The 24,768-nt window shown below is 27.1% G+C and overlaps 2 protein-coding genes across 2 annotated transcripts; one reads left to right on the top strand and one right to left on the bottom strand.

The window, feature by feature from the left end:
• Positions 1–1,414: 1,414 nt before the first annotated feature.
• Positions 1,415–5,748, top strand: LOC132936775 (lethal(3)malignant brain tumor-like protein 1). Its single transcript, XM_061003542.1, has 6 exons — positions 1,415–1,521; positions 1,609–1,760; positions 3,415–3,554; positions 4,769–4,992; positions 5,287–5,539; positions 5,605–5,748. Exons 3-6 carry the CDS (start codon positions 3,422–3,424, stop codon positions 5,706–5,708), a joined length of 714 nt encoding a protein of 237 aa, XP_060859525.1. The 5' UTR covers positions 1,415–1,521; positions 1,609–1,760; positions 3,415–3,421; the 3' UTR covers positions 5,709–5,748.
• A 3,116-nt stretch (positions 5,749–8,864) lies between these two features.
• On the bottom strand, positions 8,865–15,431 carry LOC132937082 (uncharacterized). Its single transcript, XM_061003912.1, has 5 exons — positions 15,397–15,431; positions 15,187–15,322; positions 14,960–15,112; positions 10,331–10,399; positions 8,865–10,244 (listed from the first exon to the last, which is right to left on the bottom strand). The coding sequence occupies exons 1-5, from the start codon at positions 15,429–15,431 to the stop codon at positions 8,865–8,867; spliced, it is 1,773 nt and encodes a 590-aa protein (XP_060859895.1).
• Positions 15,432–24,768: the final 9,337 nt, after the last annotated feature.

Raw genomic sequence — 24,768 nt, forward strand, 5'->3', positions numbered from 1 at the left:
TTTTAAAATAATTATTTAAATAGTTAATGTCATTGATTATTCAGATTCTGGATCTTACATGGCTTCAATATTAACTTCTCATAGAAAAGTATTTATGTTTTTTCTGCCAACAACTACCTATAAAAAAATGGAATAGATATTATATATGTGATTGTCAGTAGCGCTACTTTGGCTAAAATGTTGGGGGGGAGGGGAAGTTTGAATTTTAATTATGTACTTTATTTTTTTAAACAACTTTGACTTATAAAGTTTTTTTTCTATCTTAAAAATTAGGATGACTAACTGATTGTGAGCCAAAGTTTTGGTGTATGTATGTTGTTTTTATCTAATTTTAGATTCTGAGAGGAGCGAGGAAGCTAGTGGTTTTACAATGGTGTTTATTTTTTTTTTTTTTTATATATGTTGTATACAAAATTTTTACTAGAAGAAGTGCTTCGATTTCAACATATAGTACCTTATCTTTTAGCAAATGGGATCAAGATGGTACTTTTTTGGTCATTTTTCGATTTTCTCAATAGTTATTTAATATCACACGAAAAACTACTGACAAATTACAAAATCTGCTAAAAATAGGATTTTAATTTTTAACGCTTTGTTTATCGCCAAAGCAACGAATAAAAAATAATAATAATATTATAATATTAATTCAATTAACAGGCTATAATAATTAATAATAACAATATAAAAAACCTAGACTGACAAACCATCTCTGATCAGAATCGTTTTTCTTGTACAATGATATTATATCATTGAATTCAAGTTTAATACAATGAACAATCCATTATACATTGACCCACTTGTAACCTACTGTACAGCAGAGTGACATCCACTTACCTGCTTTTTTTTCTAACAGTATTCAAAATTTGATGAAAATAATGTAGATGTGCTTTACTACAACTTACACTTGAGTTAACACCAGACTTGAATTTGAAAAAACATACAAAATCACACGGAACATAGTAGAATTGTAGATAAGACCGTTAACAAATATGATAAATACAATACAAAAGTACTCAAAGTTGCTTAAAAAAAATAAAGGAATTCATATTCAAAAACAAAAATGTCAATATAAAAATTAAAAAAATCAATAAAAACAGCAGTAATGATTAATAATAATAAAAATGATAAATAAGCAATACATCTATGGACTGGTTCTCTATATGGACCGATCATACGAATGTAGCTATGGCGATCAAGATGTTCTAGAAAAAAAATTCTATGTGTATCGATGATAAGAGTCCGATATCGCTGGTATACTGCACCCGTCACTTACTGACCGCTCAAAATCGATGCGGTACGTATCGATACACTCCAACGTCTTTCTTGAAATTCGGGAACGTGTTGCGCGCTGTGATGCGCAAGAAAAAACCGGTTATCGTGGTGGCTCGTCGGTGAGGCGGCAAGTGCTGTTATTTCTCGGTGGTCGCCGCTGGAGTGCAGCTAAAGAGTGCGGACATCCTGAGAGTACACGTCGTCGTGTATCGCATCGTGTGTGGGCACTTCTGGTTACGTTTACAACTGGTAATAATTATACTGTTTTAAACATTGAGCCGTAGTGTATATTAAACATACTTAAGTGTAATCAATTATATGTATTGGTACTTGCAGTTACAACTCAGTCCCGCATCATCAACAAGCGTGTGGTACACTGGTACCACTAGTGTTTACTACGAACAGGTGAATCTGAAGGCGGGCAGACGTCTCCGGCTTCATAAAATATTTTATGTTTTGTACGTAGTATCAAAGCAGTCTTATACCTTGTAAGTTATAACTTATAACATTATAATATGTTAAGTATAATATTATTTCCATATAGACATTATACATGTATACTTTTCTCTATAGGATCGCGTCTGTAGTTCCAGCGGTCTGAAGTGAACAATATTTTTTGATTTTACAACAGTTCGAATTGTACATGTATATACAATATATTATATACATAATACCTATATATATTTTAATTCTTGCAGTATATAATATATATTTTAACTGAAACCACTGAACTGAATACGTGGAATTTGTATTATGTTTGGTTCTTCTACCTAGGTATGTGCAAAATGTGCTAGAGGCGAGCTGCCATATTGTTGTGTAATTGTGCATTCCTATTTGATTTTTCACATAAATATTAAGATATGATGATAACTATTTTCAATTTTCATAGATATAGTAACATTTCATCGCGTTTGCCATTACTCAAAATATGGTGACTTTCTATAATTCTATCAGGTAACCATCATATAGGTAATATACTCTGAGCGCCGAGGGAGATACAGAGTGTCTGTAGGAAAATAATAATTATTACATATTATATTTATAAATAATATTTGATATTTCTGATTATTATTATTTTTTATAAATTTAATTTTTACAAAATATAATATATGGTTTCCAGAAAAAAATTAATTAACTCTTAAGTTGTGTACTTTGTGTTACTTTCATGTAACTCGGTAAGTTAGGAGTTACTTGAAATAGAAAAAGTAACTAGTTACCAATGTAGCTTAGTTAAATGTAACTTAACTTTTTAACTTGTTAATGCACAGCCTGATATTTTTAGTTATCGATTAATTAATTACCTAATTATTTAAAATTTACAATTCATACAGCATGAATATAAATTGATTCATACAAATATAAATAGATACATTTGATATAAAGAATTATAATATTATATTTTTGTTAAATAATATACTAGGTTGTTAGAACATTTTTAGAAGCCTGTCAAAAATTAACAAAATAATAATAGCCCTTTAAAGATAGAGACAATATAGCTATGATATTGATGAATATTTAGCTGACATTCTGCAGATGGGTATGTTTGTAAAGTTTTGAATAAGAAATACTTAAGTGTAAGCTTTATATCTAAATAACATTTCAATTTACAATTTAGAAATCATTGAATGTTACATATTTGGTTGTTTCAAGTCATTTTATTATAATAAATTTGGTTTGACTAAGATATACAAGTTTTTTGGTTAGTTTGTATGGATTAGATACTTGGGCTTCGTCTGGAAGTCATAAAGAAAAAAATATTATGTAGAGTTTTTATATTTTTCTAGTTAAGTAGCAACTATTACAGGTATCCAATTTATTTGGTATATAGGTTTACTACATGAAAACTTAGGAATATAAATTAAAAGTTGGGAATAATGTTGATAACCCAGAAGAAAATTGAACACCCAATATTTTACCGTCGTTTTAAGAACTACATTATTAAATCATATTTGAAATATTATTTTATTCATTTGATTAATTATTTTTTTTTAAAATGTTAAGGTTCTGATAAAAAAAATGTATGGTTGTGTTTCTTGTACCTTAAATATTTTCTCAAAAATACTAGGTATTGTAAAATATTAAAATATGCATAATATGAATTATAAGTATTGACATTTTTTTTTAACAGTTTACGTCTTTCAGGGTTTATATGGATAACTTAACTGAAGAAAACATGGAAGAAACAATACACAAGAACTGTTTTGTAGTAGGACAAAAACTAGAAGGTATTGATCCAAAGCATCCAGCACTATTCTGTATAATGACTGTATTAGAAGTTTATGGTAATTGTTAATTAAATTAAATTTATTACCATGGTGCAAATAAGGAATTACATTGAAAGGGGTTAAGGTCCTACTATTTTAATGAAACAATATTATGTGATAAGTAAAAGCACCTGACTTAAGAGGATGTTACACATACCAAATTTTTCGCTCAGCAGCTCACATAGCTCCGTTAGCTTAAATATTAGACTGAATCGACCCATTATGAAACTTGGTGGTAAGAACATTATCTGTGTAAGAATGAGGGTTTTTTTAACAAGTCACGCGTATATAATATATAGTACATTAAAAATGCTCATAACTCACTTAAAAATATATACCAAGTATATGGTATAAGCAAGATTTGTTAAAAAATTTAAGTATCGTAAAAAACTCTCTCTCACACACAGATATTGTTCTTACCATCAAATTTCATAATAGGTCGATTCACTCCAATATTTAAACTTAACGGAGTTAAATGTGATTTGCTGGTTCTAAATTTTCTATGTTATGCACTTGTAAGAGGGAGACAGCAAATATCTGTGTAATAGTGTCCTCTTAAGTTAAAATATTACTATAATCTCTTCCATTTTCAATCTTTGCATGGTGGACTACCTTTCACAAGTAGCCAAGTTGATTGATAAAGTTATTGCTATATTGAATAATTTTGAAAGACTTGTTGCCCTTCATTGAATTTTAGGGGTTGACACGACTTATAAATTTATTTTATTTTATAAAAAACTTTTATAACTAAGATAGTATAGATTAAAACGTTGTTTGTTTGATGATAAACCTAACAAGTAACAGTTATGAACTTCAATAAACTAAATTTAATAAGATTATACCCTTTTGTTTAAAATAAAATAAGGTATATTCAATTTATGGACCGTGAAAAATGTATATTTATTTGTTGGTCCTTGACATCAAAAAATTTATCGACCCCTGTATTGGTGTATTAGTGTTATATTCCCCATTATTTCAACTGGGTTATTGAAATGAATAGACAAATATCCGTAAATAAATGTATAGGTACAGTATAAAACATAAATAAAAAAAATAAACTAATATTGTATACACAGAATTGGAGTGCTGTTGAAAACATAAAATACACTGATAAATTAGGGGCCCCTTCCCTAAGCTATTCCATATTTGCACCTATGCTTGTAACCCTATTATGGTAATAACTCTTAACTTGATTCTATTTTTAATTGTTTTTTATGTTTATATTTTATAAGGATATCGTATTAAATTACATTGTGATGGATATCCAGATGATTATGATTTTTGGGTATGTGCAGATTGCCCGGATTTGTTTTATCCAGGATGGTGTGAATTGAATTCACGCATTCTACAACCACCGAAAGATTATGGAAAGAAATTTGATTGGATTGTATATCTTAGAGAGTGTCAAGCTTTACCAGCTCCAAAACACAATTTTGTCTCTACTAAAGACATTAATGTAAGTGAAAGTAAATTATTATTCTATACTGATATAGATTAATTATATTCAATCTTATGTGTCTTCAAATTGTGAAATTGTGAAATTGTAAAATGTAGTTAAAATATAAATTTTATCTATATGATACTAGTTATCTATAAAATCAAATTAATTGGACATCTTTTTCATATTAATGTACTATTGGAAGTTTTATTAAAATATTAACAACTTTGGCTGCTATGTAGATAATAATATAACACTATTATGTAATCCCCATCATTATGTTAGCTTAAAATTATATATTTTTTTTCATAGAGTATTAAAAATGAACATAAATTTCATACCGGAGGAAAATTAGAAGCATTAGATAAAGTAACCCGTGTGCTTGCAAAACAGCTAATATGTGTTGCCACTGTTGTTGATATATTGGGTAATCGTGTTTGTATTCATCTTGATGGGTGGACTGATGATTTGGATTATTGGGTACATATTTCATCAACTAATATACATCCAGTAAGGTGGTGTGATAATAATGGTAAAACGTTGACTCCGCCTAAAGGTTATAAAGGTAATTCGATATTTTTTAATTTATTATTTCATTAAGTTTATACTAAATATTATTATTTTCTTCAGATGGGAACGAAACAAAAACTTTTAATTGGACTGAATACTTAAAAGAGACAAATAGTGAACCTGTACCTGAAGATGCATTTGTCCGTGGACCATTTTTTTTGTAGCATTCTAGACACTAAGTGATTATTCATTTTAATAATAATAAATTACCTATACATTTTTTACCATATTACACAATTTAGAGTTTTTTTATTTGCATATTTGTTGCATATTTTTACTAAATCCTTCCTCTATTCAATATTCATTAATTTAGTTTTATAAATTCTTTACTTATCAATAATTATCATTTTGTATAATAGAATATATATTATATAATATATATATATATATATTTTAATTGGGTGCCTACTGTAAATGTATGTTAAAAATGTATTACAAAATGCTATATTATAATAAGTAATAACTAGGACTTGGATTTGAAGGCAATATAAACAATAAAAAAATCAATACAATGTGAAAAAGGCAATAAAAAGCATTTAATTTATTATTTAGGTATATAAAACAGCAATTAAGAAATTAACTAAGCAATGTAATTGATTTTTGTCAAATTTTGCAAGTTTATTAAAAAAAAATTTATCTACCATATATTTACACACATTTTTCTCTTAAAAACTTTGAGGGGTTGGAATTTCTACGTCCACTAAAGTTATTATTGGAGCGTATTTCATTCAATATTCTGATGTAGGTGTACTATAAATTATTATTAAAAGATATTTATAAAAAAATAATGAAAAATACCAATTTATTTTTTTAATGATCTATTTGTTGAAATACATAAAAAAAATGTTGTGAAACACAAATAGGTACAAGGATAAGTACTAACCAATATGAGTTTTTTTGAATTTATAATTTGCTTTAATTTTTTTTTTTTTTTTTGGGTGGCAGTTGGAAGTTGTATAAGGGGGTTAGGTTAGGTTTATTAAGTCGCATTTAAGGGATAATGGCCAATTTTATTTATGGCACACCCCATACCAAATTCCTGCGCACACTTATGCTGGTATAGGTAACTATGCTATCTGAATTTTCCTGCTATGCAGAAGTGTCGTAAGTACCAATAAATTAATCTTTATCATATTTTGCTGTTCTATTGAATATTTATAGATTCAGAATACCTACCTATTACAAACAATTTTAAACATAAAATCCACCTTAATAGATTTTGACAAAAAATGCAAAAGTAAAAATGTTTTAATTACATATTACCTAGTACCTATACACAAATAAAAGTTGCTTATATATTATTATTACTTGGAGTGATACAAGCCGTATATTATACTTCTGTTTAGAATTTTCTAAAAAAAAACGCCACAAGCCAATAAATGTACCTATAGGTACTTACATTTTACTTGTATAAGATACAGCATACATTATGTCCGTTTGAAATATGTCACACGAACATAACGAAAATGAAATAAATTTCCACTAAGACATTTTTAATAATTCGATATTGATGGTACAAACATTTAATTAAATCTAAAATACTAAAAATCCATATATACATAGATAGGTAGGTAATTTCATTTTTCATTTTTTGGTGTATCTACTTTGGTTGTTGTATAAAAAGTATGTTCAATTTTATTGAAATTTCTCAAAATTAATGTATATATAAATGTACTATCTATATAGTATTATACAGTATACTTAAAATAACATATTTTAAATTTTGTTATGCTCTTCTGAAAAAAATATAAATATAAAATACATATTTAAGACGTAAAAATTAATCATATGATTAACCATATTATTTATCATGAACATAAATTATTTTCAAAGCTTTTATTAAATACAAAATCATTTGTTTAATGAAATACAACACTTGATTATGAATAAAAATAATTTCATAATACACATATTTTACGTTTATACTTCATAAGACTTAGATTTTATATTTTTCATATTTTTTTTTACATGTAAATAATAAGAAGAATATTATATATAGTTTTTAAACTTTTGTGTGATCTAAAAACTTTTTGAAGACAAATTATTTCTTTTTTAGTTGTAAATTTATATTTAATGTTTTACAATTGAAATATATTTAATGTAAATAAACGTAGAGGTAATTTCTTTATTGTATTGTATATATGTCGTACGTCAAAAATGTTTAGTTTTCAGGAAGAGAAAATAAGACATTGAAAAATCATTCAAAATCGTTGATAATAACGTCTTGGCTGATGATTAGTTAATTTAATATTTATGTACCTACTTTTATCTTAAATTTTATGTAGAAATTTAAAATATATTGGTTATTGAGGGATAGTTGGATTTATATTTTATATAACTTACGCTAACAGGGCATGCATTAAAAACCATAACTAAACTTGACTTAAGATTTGAAGATCATTTTAAAATTATTTATGACGAATTCTCAAATATTAACTAGACATACGTGTTTTATACCCAATATAATGTGACTTAAAATGTTTAGACCAAAACAAATTTCACTTATAGAGTTATATCACTGATAATTTAGTCTTGATTTACGTTATCTGTACCAAAAAAAAATTAAAAAATTAAAAATGTTTGATTTTAATCATACTTTTAGCCAAAAATGTAAATTTTTGACTAGGGACATTTATATTGTATACCTAACATGTTCTTATTTTTAAGAAAAAACGTAGATTTCCACATATCCCATTTATTAGGTATTACAATAGGTACTTAAAATTAAATGTATAAATAAGTTTTCATATAACATTATAGTATAATATATAAATATACAATTAAACATAAAACATTTTTTCCATGATCCACATTAATAATGTAAAAATATTTTTAAAATACACAACTAGAAACTCGGGAATGAACAGTGGTGGATCTAGAACCAAAATGCTAGGCCATTGGGACCTGAGCCACTCTACACCTCTTAAATCCACCACTAGACATGATGCCGATTGTTATATTTTTATGAATAATATCAATCAAATTAAATAGTTTTTAAATATTAAGATAAAACATATTTTAATTGTAAATAAGAAAAATTTGGTTATACATATAACAATTGTTGTTATTAAAACAACTTATGACAGTAATTATTTTACTGGTGATAAAAAAAATTACTTGTAGATTAAACTTATTTTAACAAACAATTGATTGCTTAAAAAATATTCAACGGGGTTATTGAGAATAAAATAAAAACCTTCATATTTGGCTAGATGGTTTCTATCATATATCTTAGAGGAAATATAAAAAATATAATTTAAAATAGGAATGCACATAATATAGTAACCTATATTATTAAATTAAATAACAAAGTATGATTTTTAAGAGAGCAATGATATTTTCTTTTTAATATCTTGTCTAACCTCCTCATTTGGTATTTTTACATATATACAGGTGTTTGTATTATTAGGCAGGTCTAAGGCTTGTACTACAGCTGAAGCATAGGTTAAATAGCCTATCTCCAACAAGAGATTGAAAAAATAATCTAATGAGTTCTCAGTAGGGGTTCCAGTTGCTGCAATAATTGGAGGAGTAACTTGATAAGTTTTTGGTTTTGTTCTATCGTATACCAGAGCCATATTAGGTTCATTAACTAATAACTGTTGCATTGAGTCTTTAATAGTTGGATTCGAAAAGTTACAAAAAATAGTTCCAAAGTCCCGCCAAAAGTTGTCAAGTCTTTTACATTTTAAAACATTTAAAATTGACCAAATGCAATATATCTCCTTCTTCGTTTTTGAAAGTTGATCAATTTTATTATATGAACCATAATAAGCCTTTACTTCATTTATTGTCACTGTCACAGCATTAAATTCCGGTTTTTCGAAAAGATATTCCAACTCGTTTATAGTTAATCCATAATAATCAGTGAACTCATGAAACTCAGAGAACGGTTGTATTTCTATACATGAAGGCACTATTCCACGGATAGCATAACTAGATTTTCCAGTCACAAATGCTCTAACAACAAATTCTTCGTTTGTTAAAAATAATAAACATTGGCTTATAAAAAAAGAAATACGTTTATAATCTTCTAACAAAGACTGTGTTATTGAAACATTTGTTAAAAAGTCGGGTTCGTCAATTAGAACAAAACATGGCTTATTATAATGCTTTGTTAAAAATTTACACAATGACCTTAAACCAATACAAATATCATTTATATTCTTAATCATTTTGTAACTTTCATCATCGCACCACAATTTACATATTTTTTTCTCTTGAATGTCCAATTTAGAACTTATTTGTAAATATTTATGTGATTGAAAAGCTTTATGAATTACTTCTTTACACACTTCAATAACACAGGTATAGGTTTTAATATGCTTTTTTATTTTAAAATGTGCATACAAAACTGGGTATTTCCCTAGATGCTTATTCATTATCTTAGTTTCTTTGCTAATATTTAAACCCTTAAATAAATTAAAATTACTGGTATCTGTGATTGGTTTCTCAGCATTTGCTTTTGTAATCGGTTTTCCGAGAGAGTCCACCTGAATTTCCAAGAAGTATTTAAGCATAGTTAGATTTGTTGATTTTCCATATTTACGGGGAGCTGTGATTACTGTTCTTTTGAATTCTTTATTTTGAAATAATTCTTTTATCATCAATGTTTTGTCGACAAACGCTGTTGTTTGAAGAATTTTGATAAAATCAGAAGAGGCAAAATCAAAAATTGTACCTTCTTGAGTTGAAATTATCTATAAACGTGGAAAATTGATCAATGGTTCGTTTGTAAGTTGTATTCAAATTTGAATTTTTATAAATTGTGTGATTTAAAACTTACCTCTAATTTGCTAATGATTCTTTTGTATATGACATTATAATTATTGCATTTACTTAATGTAGGCGTTCTCTGAAAACAAATAAATAAAAATTTTATATACCACTACTTTTCTAATAATATTATTTAATTTTTTTTTTTTATTACTATATTGTTATTAAGTAAAAAGTAGGGCTTTTACTAGAAAACATTTTTACCATTACTATGTTACTATATGTGATTTATGTACCTACTGTTAGTACAGATATTCAACTATACTAGATAGCCATCTTGACATTATTATTGTATAAAAGAATGAAATCGTCTGTCATTTATAAAGTGGCCTATCTTTAAAAACGAACATTATCAATTAATGTGATTAAATATCATACAAATTGAATAGTCATGTTCAGTTGTTCAGTATACTTACTTGAATTTAAAGTTTACTTTCGTTTAATCAAATCATTAATCCTTATCCCTTATTACTATTCCTTAATTCGGTATATGATTCTCCGTTTGTTTGTGTCAATTCTGATTATTATATAAAATGCCTGGTTCATGTATAATTTAAAATTGTTACAACAAACCAAAGCTTGCAGTGGCATACATTTTCTTATGTGATTATAATTTTCTATGGATTGGGGACATTTGCCCCCAAAATGCATACAACGTATGTAACTTGAAAATTGTAATAATTTTTTAATTAGGAAAATTTTAATTTATTAGGTTTTATATTAATTGGTAATTACACTTCAGTTCTTAAACACCTCATTGTGTATTTTTTTTTTTAAATAATACATTGTTTGTTTTCATTTTCATAGTGTTATTTTATAGGTATTGATTAGGTACATACGCATGGTATAGCTATGTATAGTATAATATTATGTCTGCATGCTAATTAAATCAAATAAAAAAGAATAAGTTTACAATTTTTGAAGATTTTAGTGATGGGGTGTCATAATTCTACATATGCATGTCAAATGTCCTATTTAATTCAAAACTTTCAGATGTAAAATGTCTTGGTTTCATATTCAAAAGGCTGGTCAATCACGAGTTAAAATGTTTAAGTTAAGTTAAAAAGTTAAGTTACTTAAGTTGCTAAGTTACTTAACGAGTTACTTTTATTTTCATAAGTAACTTCTAACTAAACGAGTTTCTTTTTTTAAAGTAATTCCTAACTTAACGAGTTAATTAATTTATTTTTTCTAATATAAATGTCATAGATTTAAAATTAAATTTTGATTTTTACAACCTATTTATATACAAAAAAATTATAATAATTAGGTATCTGAATAACCAAATATTATTCTTTTATATTATTCTTTCGTTCTAAATATTGAAGACTGTCAAAGTGTTTCGCATTATTTCTGTATATTATGATATTTCAATAGGTATTAAAATAATAAAATGACGAATATAAGTACAACTATCTACCTATAAAATTTGTGAAGCAATTTATGAGGATTTAAAATTTTAATCAATGGTAATAAATAATAATATTTGAATATCTTATTCCTAGAAAATATGTTTATATATTATTATTAAATAGAAACGTTATAGCTAGGACTATACGGCCATATGAGTAATTAAAATTTTGAGAAAATAAAAACATATTATTTAATTTCCTAGTATATACTATTATACTCTTACTTATTTTTAATGAATAGTTTTTATTATATTTATATTCAAATAAAATATGGACAATGATAACTTGGCCCGCAGTGCAAATAACTCAAATTTCAAACCAGTGGTTCTTCATATTTATCATGTACTATAAATAAAAGAACAAACTATTTAACCACACAGCGGGTCGATTATAAGTTTATAAATTATTTGTATCTAGTATTTTATATTTATGTACTTATATAATTTATTGAATTATAATAATACATTTAATAATAACCTACAATTTACAAATTTAGCGAGTATTAACTATTAACAAAGAAAAATTTAAAAAGTTTAACAATCATTTTGGAAAACTTGTATGTGAAAAAAAATTGTTTATTTCTTTTGTTAGATTTTATAATTGATTGAACTGATTGAAATATGTGAGTAGTACTTACTACTACTGTAGTCTGTAATTAATTCAATTACATACATTCTTTTAGAATAGTAAAACCTCCATTTTATCATATTATTTACTCAGCTTTAATCAAAAGGTATGATAATTAATTTTACATGAAAAAAAAACTAACCTTTTTTAAACTAAGTTTAGTTAATTTTTTTGTCAACTTAACTCTTAACGAGTTAAATAAATAAAAAAAGTAACTTTTTACTTTAAACTTAACTTAATTTTTTCTTTATTAACTTAACTTAACGAGTTAAAATAATTAGTTAACTTGCCCAGCCTTGCATATTCCATTAATTAAATTTAATAATATTGTACACCTATTTCAATATATTTATCACAATAATTAAATATCACATTTATAATAAATTAATTTTTTATCAGTGACATTATAAGTCACTGATAATAATAATTAGTTATTATATGAAACATTTGTTGGCATATATTTTAATAATAATAAAACATGTACCCATAACATTAACATAGATCTAAATAAGATAGATTTGTTCAAATAAATACAATGCATTGCAATCGAGCACAATGGATAAGGATATCTTAAATTGTAGTTATTGTAGTAATAATTTGTATCAACTATCAACACTATTCATTATTAACTTCAAGATGGAACTCTGTTGACTGATTGCAAATTTATTACAAGTATTTTAAATATTAAAAAGAAAGTAGTAGTAGTTAGGTATAACTTACTAATTACTATACTTAATTGGCAATTTTACAATGCATTGAAATTAAAATATATTATAATTCAATATTTATATTGATAAGGTTTACAAAGAATACCACTAGGCATATGGCGTACCATTTATATGGCAAGACAGCTATCTAGTATAGTTATAAATCTGTGGTAAGTACAGAATAAAGAAAATAATTAATAAATCATTGAAATTGTTTGTGTTTTTAAACTTAAATTATTAATGGAAATATAATATAATATATATAAATAAAAATATTAGGACTATTACTATCACAAAGAACACTAATTTTTTTCTGTTGATTATGTGATATTATACGTTTTATTGTTACAATATTTTGAAGAACTATATTATATTTTTTTTAAAGTAGAGTTTTTATCCTTTTTTTAACTTAGTATTTATAATTGAAATCTTATGAACATCAATATTTTGCCACTTTAATTCTTTATTCAAACATAATTTTGATAGTAAAAATTATTTTAAAGAATATAATATTATATTAAATAGTATATTAATAATTAATATATTGTACTATATTCACATAAGAAGCGACCTGCCTATATTAATTATATCCTACTATTTTTTGCATAGTAACCTGATTTTTACTACATATGGTTGACTTGATGGAAGTGACAAATGTGTATTGCTTGAATGGCTTGACTGCTGTCAACAAAAACCACTCAAGTCACTACTTAAAGTGCATAAAGTATATTATAAGAAAATAAATATTTTCTAAAACAAAAATTGAAATATATACTTATAATGATCATTGAAAATTATGAAAATCACCACGGAAGTACATTATTATTTTTAAATATTACTTAATTGAGATTTGAGAAAATAATATTACATTTTATTTTCATATTCAAGTTTTAATGGTGTTAATATTTAAGTTAATTTTTTTGACATTTTTATACATACATAATTGTTAAAGGAGAGCAAACTTTACTTCAAATAACTTTTATAATTTATAATATATTTAGTATTTATACAGTTATGATATAATTTTTAATTTTAAGTAAAATTTTTTCTATTTAGTTTCTTTTAGATACAATAAGTTTCAAGCATTTAAACAATGAATTAATAAGATTAACAATTTATAACAGTGATATTAATTAGAATATTGAGCCTTTATGGTTACAAGAGTTGCAGTGGAAAGAATGTATGTTTTTGGAAGAAAGTAGTGGCATATCTTTTTCTACCAATAAATTATGCATATTTCATTGGTTCTTTGTGTCTGACTGGGACGAGTTTCTACTGCCGTGGTATTAATACCTATATCTTATTGAGTTTATGAATTCTCCATTCAAATGTCACATCAAAGCTGAATTAGCCCTCAAAATCTTATATCCAAATTTTATCTACATAAATTGATTATTTAAACTGTTTACCACTTTGTCGAAGAAATTCTAAATGAATTTTTTGATGAGAAAAAACTAATTTCTATCGCGATAAAAGTATTCCGGAAAGCATCATCACAAATACAAGTACAGAGAACAATAACTGCCGATAATACCACTTACACCATACAACATGTTATTACGTTATGGGGTACTCGGATCTTTGAAATAAATAGGATGATAATCAAAATTTAAAAAAAAAATTAATTTCATTTTTAGTGTATTTCAGTCTTTTATGCTGCATATTTGCATACATAATATAATAGAGTATTTTCGTTGCATATAATCTGTGGTCTCGTCATTATAAAAGTACTAAACTGTGGCTCTCCAACTTGGACGTACATAAGAGGCCCAGTCTAAATACACTACTGTATATAATGTATAAGAAAAGTTATAGACAGCAAAACACTGAATAGATAAAATTTATGGGAAGTTCAAAAGGTATTAAATATTATTGAATCAAATATACACTTACATGAGTATGTGTAAAGTGTATGAATTCTTGTACAAGTTCATCATTGATGGTGAAAAGTAAAAATATATTATTCCACAAGTTATTGATGCGTTTGGTAAGAATTGTAACAACTTTATGGACCACTGCACTGCTATTGTCTGTTTTCACTTTACTCTACATTAATAAAATAATTGTAAAAGGTATTAGTATAATTAATAAAGGTAGTTTTATAATAGGCTCAATCTTACATCAAGGTTTTGGAATAATCCCTCTAACTGTTCCAAATTAGATTTAAATTCTTTCATCATTTCCAATTTAGATACTATTCCTTTTGCTATTTTGACATCTTGTTGTTCACGTCTATCTCTCATAATTCGTAAACATCTAAAAAACATTTACAATTTATATGTTAGACAATTTAGGTTTAAACATAGCACCTATAGTATACTGCAACTTACTGTAATGATAAAGACTGAGAAGCAACAATGGTCATTTTAAAAGACCTTTCAAATCCCTCAAATTTGTGTCCCATAATTGTTGTTGATTATTCTATTTTATAAACAAATGGAACAAAATAACAAAAGTTTAAATACTTACAAAAAAAAACGTACACAAACCACCATAATATTATAGTTGTATTATGTCCATTACGTTTTTGGTAATAAATAAATATAATATGTACTATATAATTATATAAACTATAATATAAACTATAAACCCAGGGAGTAGAGCCATATTGCCCATAGTTATGGTTATATTACACCAGCTAATTGAATAATAAGTACAATTTAAACTTTAAAGCACCAACTTGCTATAGGGTAGGTCGGTGAGGATATGTATAATAGTATAATGTGTGTGTGTACATATGTTTCAAGGCCCACCGCAAACTGCTCAACTTGTAATGTAACAACACAGTCTTGTAACGAAAATCTTACACCAATTACACATTTGACTGTCGTGCAACTGGCCTGAAATCGATTTATAATTGATCTGCAAGCCTGGGAGCACGAAAACAGTTCGAAACTGGTTTCTAATCAGTAAGTGGCGGTTACCTACTATGCTACATATGAAAATTAACCGAAGTAGGTACCAAATGTGAAACGGTTATATTATTTTGTGGCTATATGCATCAAGTCTAAGTTTTAAGATTATCATTGCAAAAAAGTCGAACAGCATGACGTGTGCATGTGTGCTAAGGTAGCTGAACGATTTGATACGGGAATAGTAATTACATATCAAGGTTACATACCTATTATTACTTCATGTTTCAAAATTTTTTGAAAACCCCTCACAATTTTCAATTTTTTTTGTCAAATGACTTTTTTTTATTCTGAAAACGATGGTATAAATTTTTATATCAGAAACTATTATTTTAGAGGTTAAAGCCTTCCAATGTTTGCGATCTTACGTTTATATGGTTGCGCGGAACGCTACTTTAGGTAGTCATTTCTTGGGTGAACAAAATTTAAAAAATGTTGCTTAAATCAGAATTTGGCGCCAAATTTAGTTTCGAAGTTATAGCTAATCAAAGTTTTCAGTTTATATTATTATAACCCAAAAATATTCTCCTTATGCAACATTCTTCATCGGCTGAACTATTTTGAAAAAAAGTGATGTCTGCGTTGCCCCTGGCTCGCTGCGCTTCGACGAAAAAACGAAAATATCTCTTTATTTATTGTGTAAATTTGAGATATAAATAAATAAAGTACAAAAGTTATTGTAAGACTAATGTATAAATAATATGACTTACTTGCGTTGAATTGGAAAGGAGAAACAGAGAAAAACGAAACCGCCGTCGGTGTCGGTGATATAGGCACCGCTACGATAGTAGGTATAGCCGTATAGGTACAGAACGAAAAGAAGCTATCTCTGCGTATAGAAAATAATACTGTCGTCCGTCGCCTGTGTCCTGTCTCCGGTGTCGGTGATATAGGCGCCGCTACGATAGTAGATAGGTACGAAAAGAAGTTATCACTGAGTATAGAAAATAATACTGTCGACTGTCGTCCGTCGTCCGTGCCCTTTGCCAGTCGGAATTTCGAATAACAGTTGTATAATAATATTATGTAGGTACCTACCAACTTCAGCTGTATTCGCCGGGACACTGGTCCATTGTTACGGGTGGTGGTAGTTGTGGAGGGGGGAGGGTGGTGGTGGTGGTGGTGGTGGTGGTTGCGGTTATAAAATATTTCTCGGTCGAAGCGGTTTTATCGTTTGCAGCTGTCTACTCGCGCTCACAACCCCCTAAAACAACCCCAAGCAACCAGACCCACCGGAAAGGAATTCGGACGGCTTCACCCTTATACATCCATTGTGCTAGCAAAAATTACACACGCTCTTTTATTATTGTAACATGTATGCGCAGTGATGCCCAAACCGCTTCCCACGAAGTGGCTCTCAAAGGGTGTGTCCCCTCACATAATATTATCTAATAAAAAACAAATTTAATATTAAAAAAAAAAAAAGGTCTAGATATTTCAAATATAATTGTTTTTATTAACTAACTATTTATAGTAATATGATTTTATTATTAAAGTAAACATAATGAATAAAAATAAAAATCATATTAGAATATTAAATTAATACTTATAACTTATTACTTACTCCGACTTACTCTATTCTTTGTATACTAAATAAGGTTCTCGTTTATTACACATTTTGACTTAACATATTATTTTTGCTGTAGTTATTTTTGATTATGAAAGTTAGACAATACAATTACTATTATTGAATATTGTGAAATAAAACAAAACAATGATCTAGCATCTATTTCTTTTTTAATTTTTAATTAAATACAGTGAAACCTCGATAACCCGAACGTCTACAAGTTAAATTTTCGATAACTCGAATATCTTCGCCCCTACTTTTCAATAAGTACACACAATTTTTTCTATCACTTGAATTCTCTTCTCGCCCCCAACCCATTCGAGTTATCGATGTGTCACTGTATTTTATTACGTAGTTGTTACAAAATTAATAAATATTTAACGCTTTTAAGTTTTAACAATAGAATACATAGCTAAAATAATAAATACTTAACACTTTTAAGTCTTAACAATAAAAATAATAAAATACATAAATTAATAATAAAATAAATTATTAAAACGATGAAAATGGTAATGGTCATTTAGAATGTTACCCCTATATAGCATATACGCAAGGCCAAATTAAAGATGAGTCTAGCCTAGGGTTGCCATTTATACAAAAATACAAGTCGGGACACTATAATACCCCCCCCCCTCACAACACATTCTTTGGAATTTTTAATAATACTTTTTTTAGTCCAACGTTAGCCATTTACCTTTTCTAGCAACACCGCCAAAGTTTGTGTTAGCATTATCTCCAGAGAAGCTTATTATTTTTTCTTCGAGTTCAAATTTTTTCAAAACACTTACAATTTTATTGTGAATTAACTCGGCAGTTTCTCCGGGTAAGCTCGAAAAGTCCAAAATATCATTTTTAATCCCATTCTCTGGATTAAAGTATCTAACAATTACGGGAACTAATTTTACGGACTTATGATTTGAGGCATCAACAAGCACAGAAATATAATTAGCTTTTTTTAAACCTTCAATAGTATTCTCTATTGCGAAAGGAGCTAAAATATTTACTATTAGGTCACGGGTTCTTGTTTCAGCATAAGTAAATTTTTTTTCATTAAATTAAAGACGAATAAGATCTGCTGTACAAGTCATTGAGTTAAAGCTATGATTATGCATAACAGTATGAAAAGCTAAGGTTATTTCTTTGACCGCTAATTTCAATGATTCGTCATTAGCTTTTAATGGTGTAAAAAAATTATTTACTTTGCCAGATGTCAATGCAGCCTTTTGTGCTATTTTATGTTTATTGGATTTCATATGATATGTTATATCAGTTTTCCCTCCATGGCTAACTGAAAATGTACTCAAACATACAGTACATTGCAAATCAAAATTATTGTCGGTTTTTACTTTTTTAATGAATGAAAATTCATTTTGGAGTTTGTCAGTGAAGCTGCATAATCATTTTGGAGCCATGATGTTTAAAATAATAATACGTAGAATAGCATAAAAATAAAAATTAGTAACTACAACACAGAACACAGCAAAGTAATTTAATACTAAATACGTATGACTGAAGAGTGAAGACTAATATATGACTATAATATACGACTAATCGTTATTCCTATAAATTATATACGCTATGTCGCTATGAAACTTTATCGGTAAAATTATCGGTCCCTCGACTATCTCGGAAATTTCCGACAATTATTTATTGTTTGTTATTCACACGTGAACAATTCGGGACTTATTTTAAGAAACCGGTACTTATCCAAGTCCCGGCCGGGAAATGAAAAATATCGGGACTCTGTAGTAAAAATCGGTAGTGTCCCGGCGAAATCGGGACGAATGGCAACCCTAGTCTAGCCGGCGTGGAAGCCCCGGGGCCCTCTCAAGTACAAAAATGAAAGGGGCCCAAACAATTTTAAGCTGATATACATTTTTAAGTGTTTTTAAAGAAAGTTTTTCAATATTTTAAAAACCATTTTTATTATCGACAAAAACAATTAATTAGTAAATACCTACAAAAGCACTATGGTAGAAAATACGTATAATACTGTTACATAATATTTTCATTGATATCAATAATATCATCAATCGTTAATAATGTTATTTATGTACGGAGAGAGCTTTTTCTAAATTAACTAGAGGAAAAAATAAGTATGTAACCAGTCAAACCCAAAAAAACTTAGACATACAAATGATTTTATATTCTGAGAATGATTTGTTAAAATCATTAGACTTAAATGAAGTACTTGGAAGAGAGTTGGCTTGAAGAAAAGCAAGAAAAAAAATATATTTGATAAAATGGTGTTTGTTTTATATATTAACTTATGTTTGATATTTGTTGTAAATGAGTATACTGTTAATAAATTTAAAAGTTATTATGAAAATTTAAATTTAAATGAATGAAATATGAAGTATTAACTTTTATTATACTACAATAGATTAATGAGTAGCTTCATAGACGTAAATTACATTGACTTATTATTTTATAATTTTATAATGCAATTTGTCAATTTGTGAAATAGTTAGAAAAATGTATGTTCCGGCAAGCCCAGCGAGCGGCTTTGTAAAGCATGTTTTGTCAAAAGGGCCCATATGAAATTTCAGCCCCGAGGCCCAATAGGTTCTTAATCCGGCCTGGCCTATACGTGTTTCTTATGTGTACCTACGTGAACAACATTCAAATATTCGCTTAACAGGCGGTATTTCAAAGAACATAAAAGAAAATGTTTGCCTATACCGACTTTAGTGTGAACGTGTTCGAAAACAATTGAACTATACATTGTAATTTATACATGATGTGTATTTATTTCTAAATTGATAAGTATTTCTGAATAAATAATTATCATTCAAAAAGTTTATAACAATACCTAGCTGGTTTTATTTAAAACCTTAAACTGTAATTTTAAATACATATTAACACTTGTGGTTTTTGTCGTTAAAATATTGGACTGAAATTATGATCGATTCGTGGCTTATTTCCTCAAAAATATTCAGTAGGTAGGTAGAGGAGCGGATTGGCGAATTTTTTTGGCCCGGGAAATATGGATCAAACCGGCCCTGCCCCGCAAATGTAACCCCCCCCCCCCCTCCCAATAAATGGTCATAATTTTACTCAAATTTTTAAATTTGTTTAGTTTCACCCCTAAATTAGTAAAATAATATATAATAGGTACCTATAATTAAAGCTATAACAGTTTGATTTTACAATGATGTGTTTTTTTTTAAATTTTTATTTAAATTTTATGTAACTACAGTCATTTGTTTTAGAGTTGCACCAAAATCGATTTTCTCAAAAACATATTTTGCGTAAAAATTCACGTTTTCCTTAATTTGTCTTTTGTTTTTCGCGGCGTTTTTGAAAACTACCAGGAATTTTTACTTTTGATCCCCAAAAGTACCAACTAGATTCACTTTTCTATCAGAAAAGATACTGTGGAAGCAAATCTAAGTATTTAATAAAAACACACATCATTGTAAAATCAATACATTTTCGCTCTGCTCAGAATCTAAAATTTAATAAGATTAAACTTCAAGTTTAAGTTAGGACAGTCTGATCTACCACCTTAACTGACTAACCCAAATATAGCTTTAATTATAGGTACCTATTATATATTTTACTAATTTAGTGGTGAAACTAAACAAATTTTGAAATTTGAGTAAAATTATGACCATTTGTTGGGGGGGGGGGGGGGGGGGGGGTGGGGGTACATTTGCGGTGCAGGGCCGGTTTGATCTATATTTCCCCGGAACCTTGTATTAAATTTTCAAGCTTTTTGACTTAACGAATAAAATGTTATTAACATTCATAGAATTATACTAAAATAGTTTTCTTGATAAAATAATTTTGTAGATAGATATATTTTAGTTGGTAGATTAGATAGGCTTAATATTATATTAAGAGCTTTAATAGCTAATTGATATAAAAAAATTAATATTTGTTGAATTATTAATTGAAATGTGTATAGTTTAAATATTTAATAACCATCAGAAGTTAGAAAGGTATCATGTAGGTACCTAGGGCGGTCGGTAATTGGGCCACACTTCATCTACCTGCTTCTTATAAAATATTTGTTTACATTTTACTACCAGGAGATTAGGCCACAAATTAAATCTATGTTTTTAAAGTGTACCCGGAGATCGGGCCATAAATGTACAACATAAAAATATACGAATAGAATATAATGTTTATTAACTAAAAATTATTTTTTATAATCCAAAAATACAATATTTTTTTTTTATAATGCCATATGCAGATTTTACAATTTTAAAATAATAATAATATATAATAGGTCATTAAAATTAGTCAAATAATAATTATTATAAATATATTTTTCTAAAAAGTACATAAAATACAATATTTTTTTTAAATAATGGCATTTAGTACAATTATTTTTTTAAATAATATGATACCGATTTTACAAATTCAAATATATACTTTTTCCCTTCTTCATAATTTTGAATTTCATTAAAAATATATTTTTTTCGAATCAATTTAAATGTAATACTTGTTTTCTGACCATAACGGCTATACTAGGTGGCTGTGGAAAATCTAAGTTTGGTTGACTAAAAACACTGTATATTAAAAATTATATAACAATATATAAGAATTTTATCGTGGTTATAGTTTTATCATTAGTTCTCGTCTGAAATGTACATAAGATTTTAATAGTTATAACTTATAATACAAGACATGTGATCAATGGTCACTATTACAATTTTAAATTTGATTCTCCATATGAGAATACCGGGAAAAATATAAATGTACATTTCAGATTAAATGTCTTGAAACTTTTAAATGGTCAGTCTGGTGTCAGTAGGTGTAATTTTGTCCACAAAAATACAGTACGGGAATGATCTTATTCTTTAAAATCAACCGAACTTAATAATTATTTTAAAAATTGTCAATGTAGCCCCACTTTAAAACCATCTGGAACATAAATTTTGATATTCCAAATGGTTTTGAAGCGAGGCTACGTTGACGATTTTTTTTAATTTCTGCAATTGTTTTTCTTAGTTCTTATACACTTTCTTTCTTTTTAGCAATCGATAAAATAAAATATAAACTGTTTTAATAAGTAACTAATATACAGGGTTTTCCATTTAACTTACGACACTCGTTCTTTCAGAAAATAAGTGTTATTGAAAAAAATGTATTTACATAATGTTAACTTGTTACAAAACAATATTTTTTATCATAAGTATTCTACCATAAGCCATTTTAGGTTTTTCAACCTTTTGAATTAAAACATACATTTTGAATAATTACATATTAAGCATAATATTATTTTGAGTATTTCCATATTCATTCGTTGATGTTTTAAATACTTATAACTGGAGCGCGAATTTGTATGTATTAATATTAACCTAATATAAAGGCGCTAAAAAATCTTAAAAATGCATAAATATATAAATATATTTTTTGCACTAAAATGTTCAAAAATGCACTTAAAAATTCATTTATTTTTGAAAAATAATTGTTAAATTAAAAGTTTTCTTCAAAATATATGTACTTTGTAGGTAGTTATAATCCAAAAAATAGGAATCAATTATGAGGACGTCACACGGACATTTGTTGTCTTCAGCCTACAAGTGCGTAACATAGCAAATTTACGCACAGCAGATAACGTTTAGCTCTGTTAGTTTAAAAATTCGAGTGAATTTACCTATTATGAAACTTGTTAGTAAGGTGATATCTGTGTAACCAACATACGAACACAGATAATGTTCTTACCATAGTTTACGATAGTTAAATTTTTTAACAAGTTATGTGTACATAATATAACGTAAATTAAAAATGCTCATAACTCACTTAAATACTGTAAAATCGTAAAAAAAAATACCATACGAACATCAAGTTTTATAATAGGTCGATTCACTATAATTTTTAAACTAACAGAGCTAAACGTTATCTGCTAATCATAAATGTACACTCTTGTAAGACGGAGACAACAAATGTTTGTGTGGCGTCCTCTTAACATCAAAAATGTATCCTAAAAGGAATTTACTAATTAATAAATAAACACAAATAATAATTTGTGTTTTGTCGGTAGTTTTAGTCTATAAGAAAAAAAATTAATTCCCTGGGAAAACCGTTTACATCTACGAGTATACGTATTAATTTATTTTGTTATTAATCAAAACTATAAATGTTGAAATATGCAAAACATGCACCATAAAAGAAACAAGTTCTGTGCCCACTTGGCATACCATATGATCGACCAGAATAAATATGGAAGTGCATACAAATACATGCTAATTATAAATCATAAACTAATCTTACAAAATTTGATTTTAGTATATCTATCGTAGGCATATAGACAAATCAGGCATTTTATTAAATGCCTAGCCATATAATCAAAGAATTTAATGTTTGTGCAATTGGACTATCCACCTAGACATTTAGTTAAATGACTAGGCATTTAACTAAATGTCTATTTCATGTCAGGCAAATAATAAAAAATATTTTGTATTATTTTAAAAATTTAAACATATTTTCTATCAGTTATTTATTGCTATTTTATATATAAAATGCTATGTATTATTTATTAATATGAAAAATACGTTGGTATATGAAATAATATGTTTAACTTCATGTTCATTAAATATTGAAAATATTTGTCTGCTATGTAATAATTAAAAAAAGATAAAAGTTAACAGCATTGAAACTTACAAACGACAAACAATTGCAGCTAAAAAAAATGACAGAAAATAGTGAAAAACTATTTAAAGAACTAAAAGTTGGTGATCAAATAGTATTAAATGTTCCAAAAGTAGACCGAGGACCTCTCGATAGTCAAAATATAAATGGGTTAGTGATAAACATTCGGAACGGCGTTTATCAAATTGGCACAGAAGTTGGTATAATAATAAATTGGTGTTTGAGAGAAGAACTTCAACTAGTGTCAAATAATAGCTTAGAAGACAGCAAAATACAAAAAGACAAATTTGTGTCCATACGTGAAGCAGTAGCAAACTTATCAATTTACAACGGCCAAGGTTTTGTTCAATGTCTATGTCAATCAGGAAAGCGGCAATGTCAAACCAATCGGTGCTTATGTTTTAAGAAAAATGTTCCAGCAAATGCCGCCAAATAACAACATGTGACAACACTATTCATAGGTAACAAAAACTTGTAATTTTAATATAACTTTTTATTTATTTTTTATGATTTCATTTTTAAAACAATAGTAGACACGAAATCAAACATATTATATCACATAATTATTATATTATTATTATTATTATTTTATTGTCTACGTGTTTTACATAAATTATTAA

The sequence above is a fragment of the Metopolophium dirhodum genome, chromosome 1 (genome assembly GCF_019925205.1).
Source record: "Metopolophium dirhodum isolate CAU chromosome 1, ASM1992520v1, whole genome shotgun sequence".
Classification (NCBI taxonomy): Eukaryota; Metazoa; Arthropoda; class Insecta; order Hemiptera; family Aphididae; genus Metopolophium; species Metopolophium dirhodum.

What these genes read in the sequence shown, in the direction of transcription:
- LOC132936775 (XM_061003542.1), top strand. Translation starts at nt 3,422, where the DNA reads ATGGATAACTTAACTGAAGAAAACATGGAAGAAACAATACACAAGAAC. An exon ending in TCTCTACTAAAGACATTAAT is followed by an intron (nt 4,993 to 5,286) that starts GTAAGTGAAAGT and finishes TTTTTTTCATAG; the next exon opens with AGTATTAAAAATGAACATAA. An exon ending in TCCGCCTAAAGGTTATAAAG is followed by an intron (nt 5,540 to 5,604) that starts GTAATTCGATAT and finishes TATTTTCTTCAG; the next exon opens with ATGGGAACGAAACAAAAACT.
- LOC132937082 (XM_061003912.1), bottom strand. Translation starts at nt 15,431, where the DNA reads ATGACCATTGTTGCTTCTCAGTCTTTATCATTACA. An exon ending in GATTATTCCAAAACCTTGAT is followed by an intron (nt 15,113 to 15,186) that starts GTAAGATTGAGC and finishes TTATTAATGTAG; the next exon opens with AGTAAAGTGAAAACAGACAA. An exon ending in TACACTTTACACATACTCAT is followed by an intron (nt 10,400 to 14,959) that starts GTAAGTGTATAT and finishes ATTTGTTTTCAG; the next exon opens with AGAACGCCTACATTAAGTAA.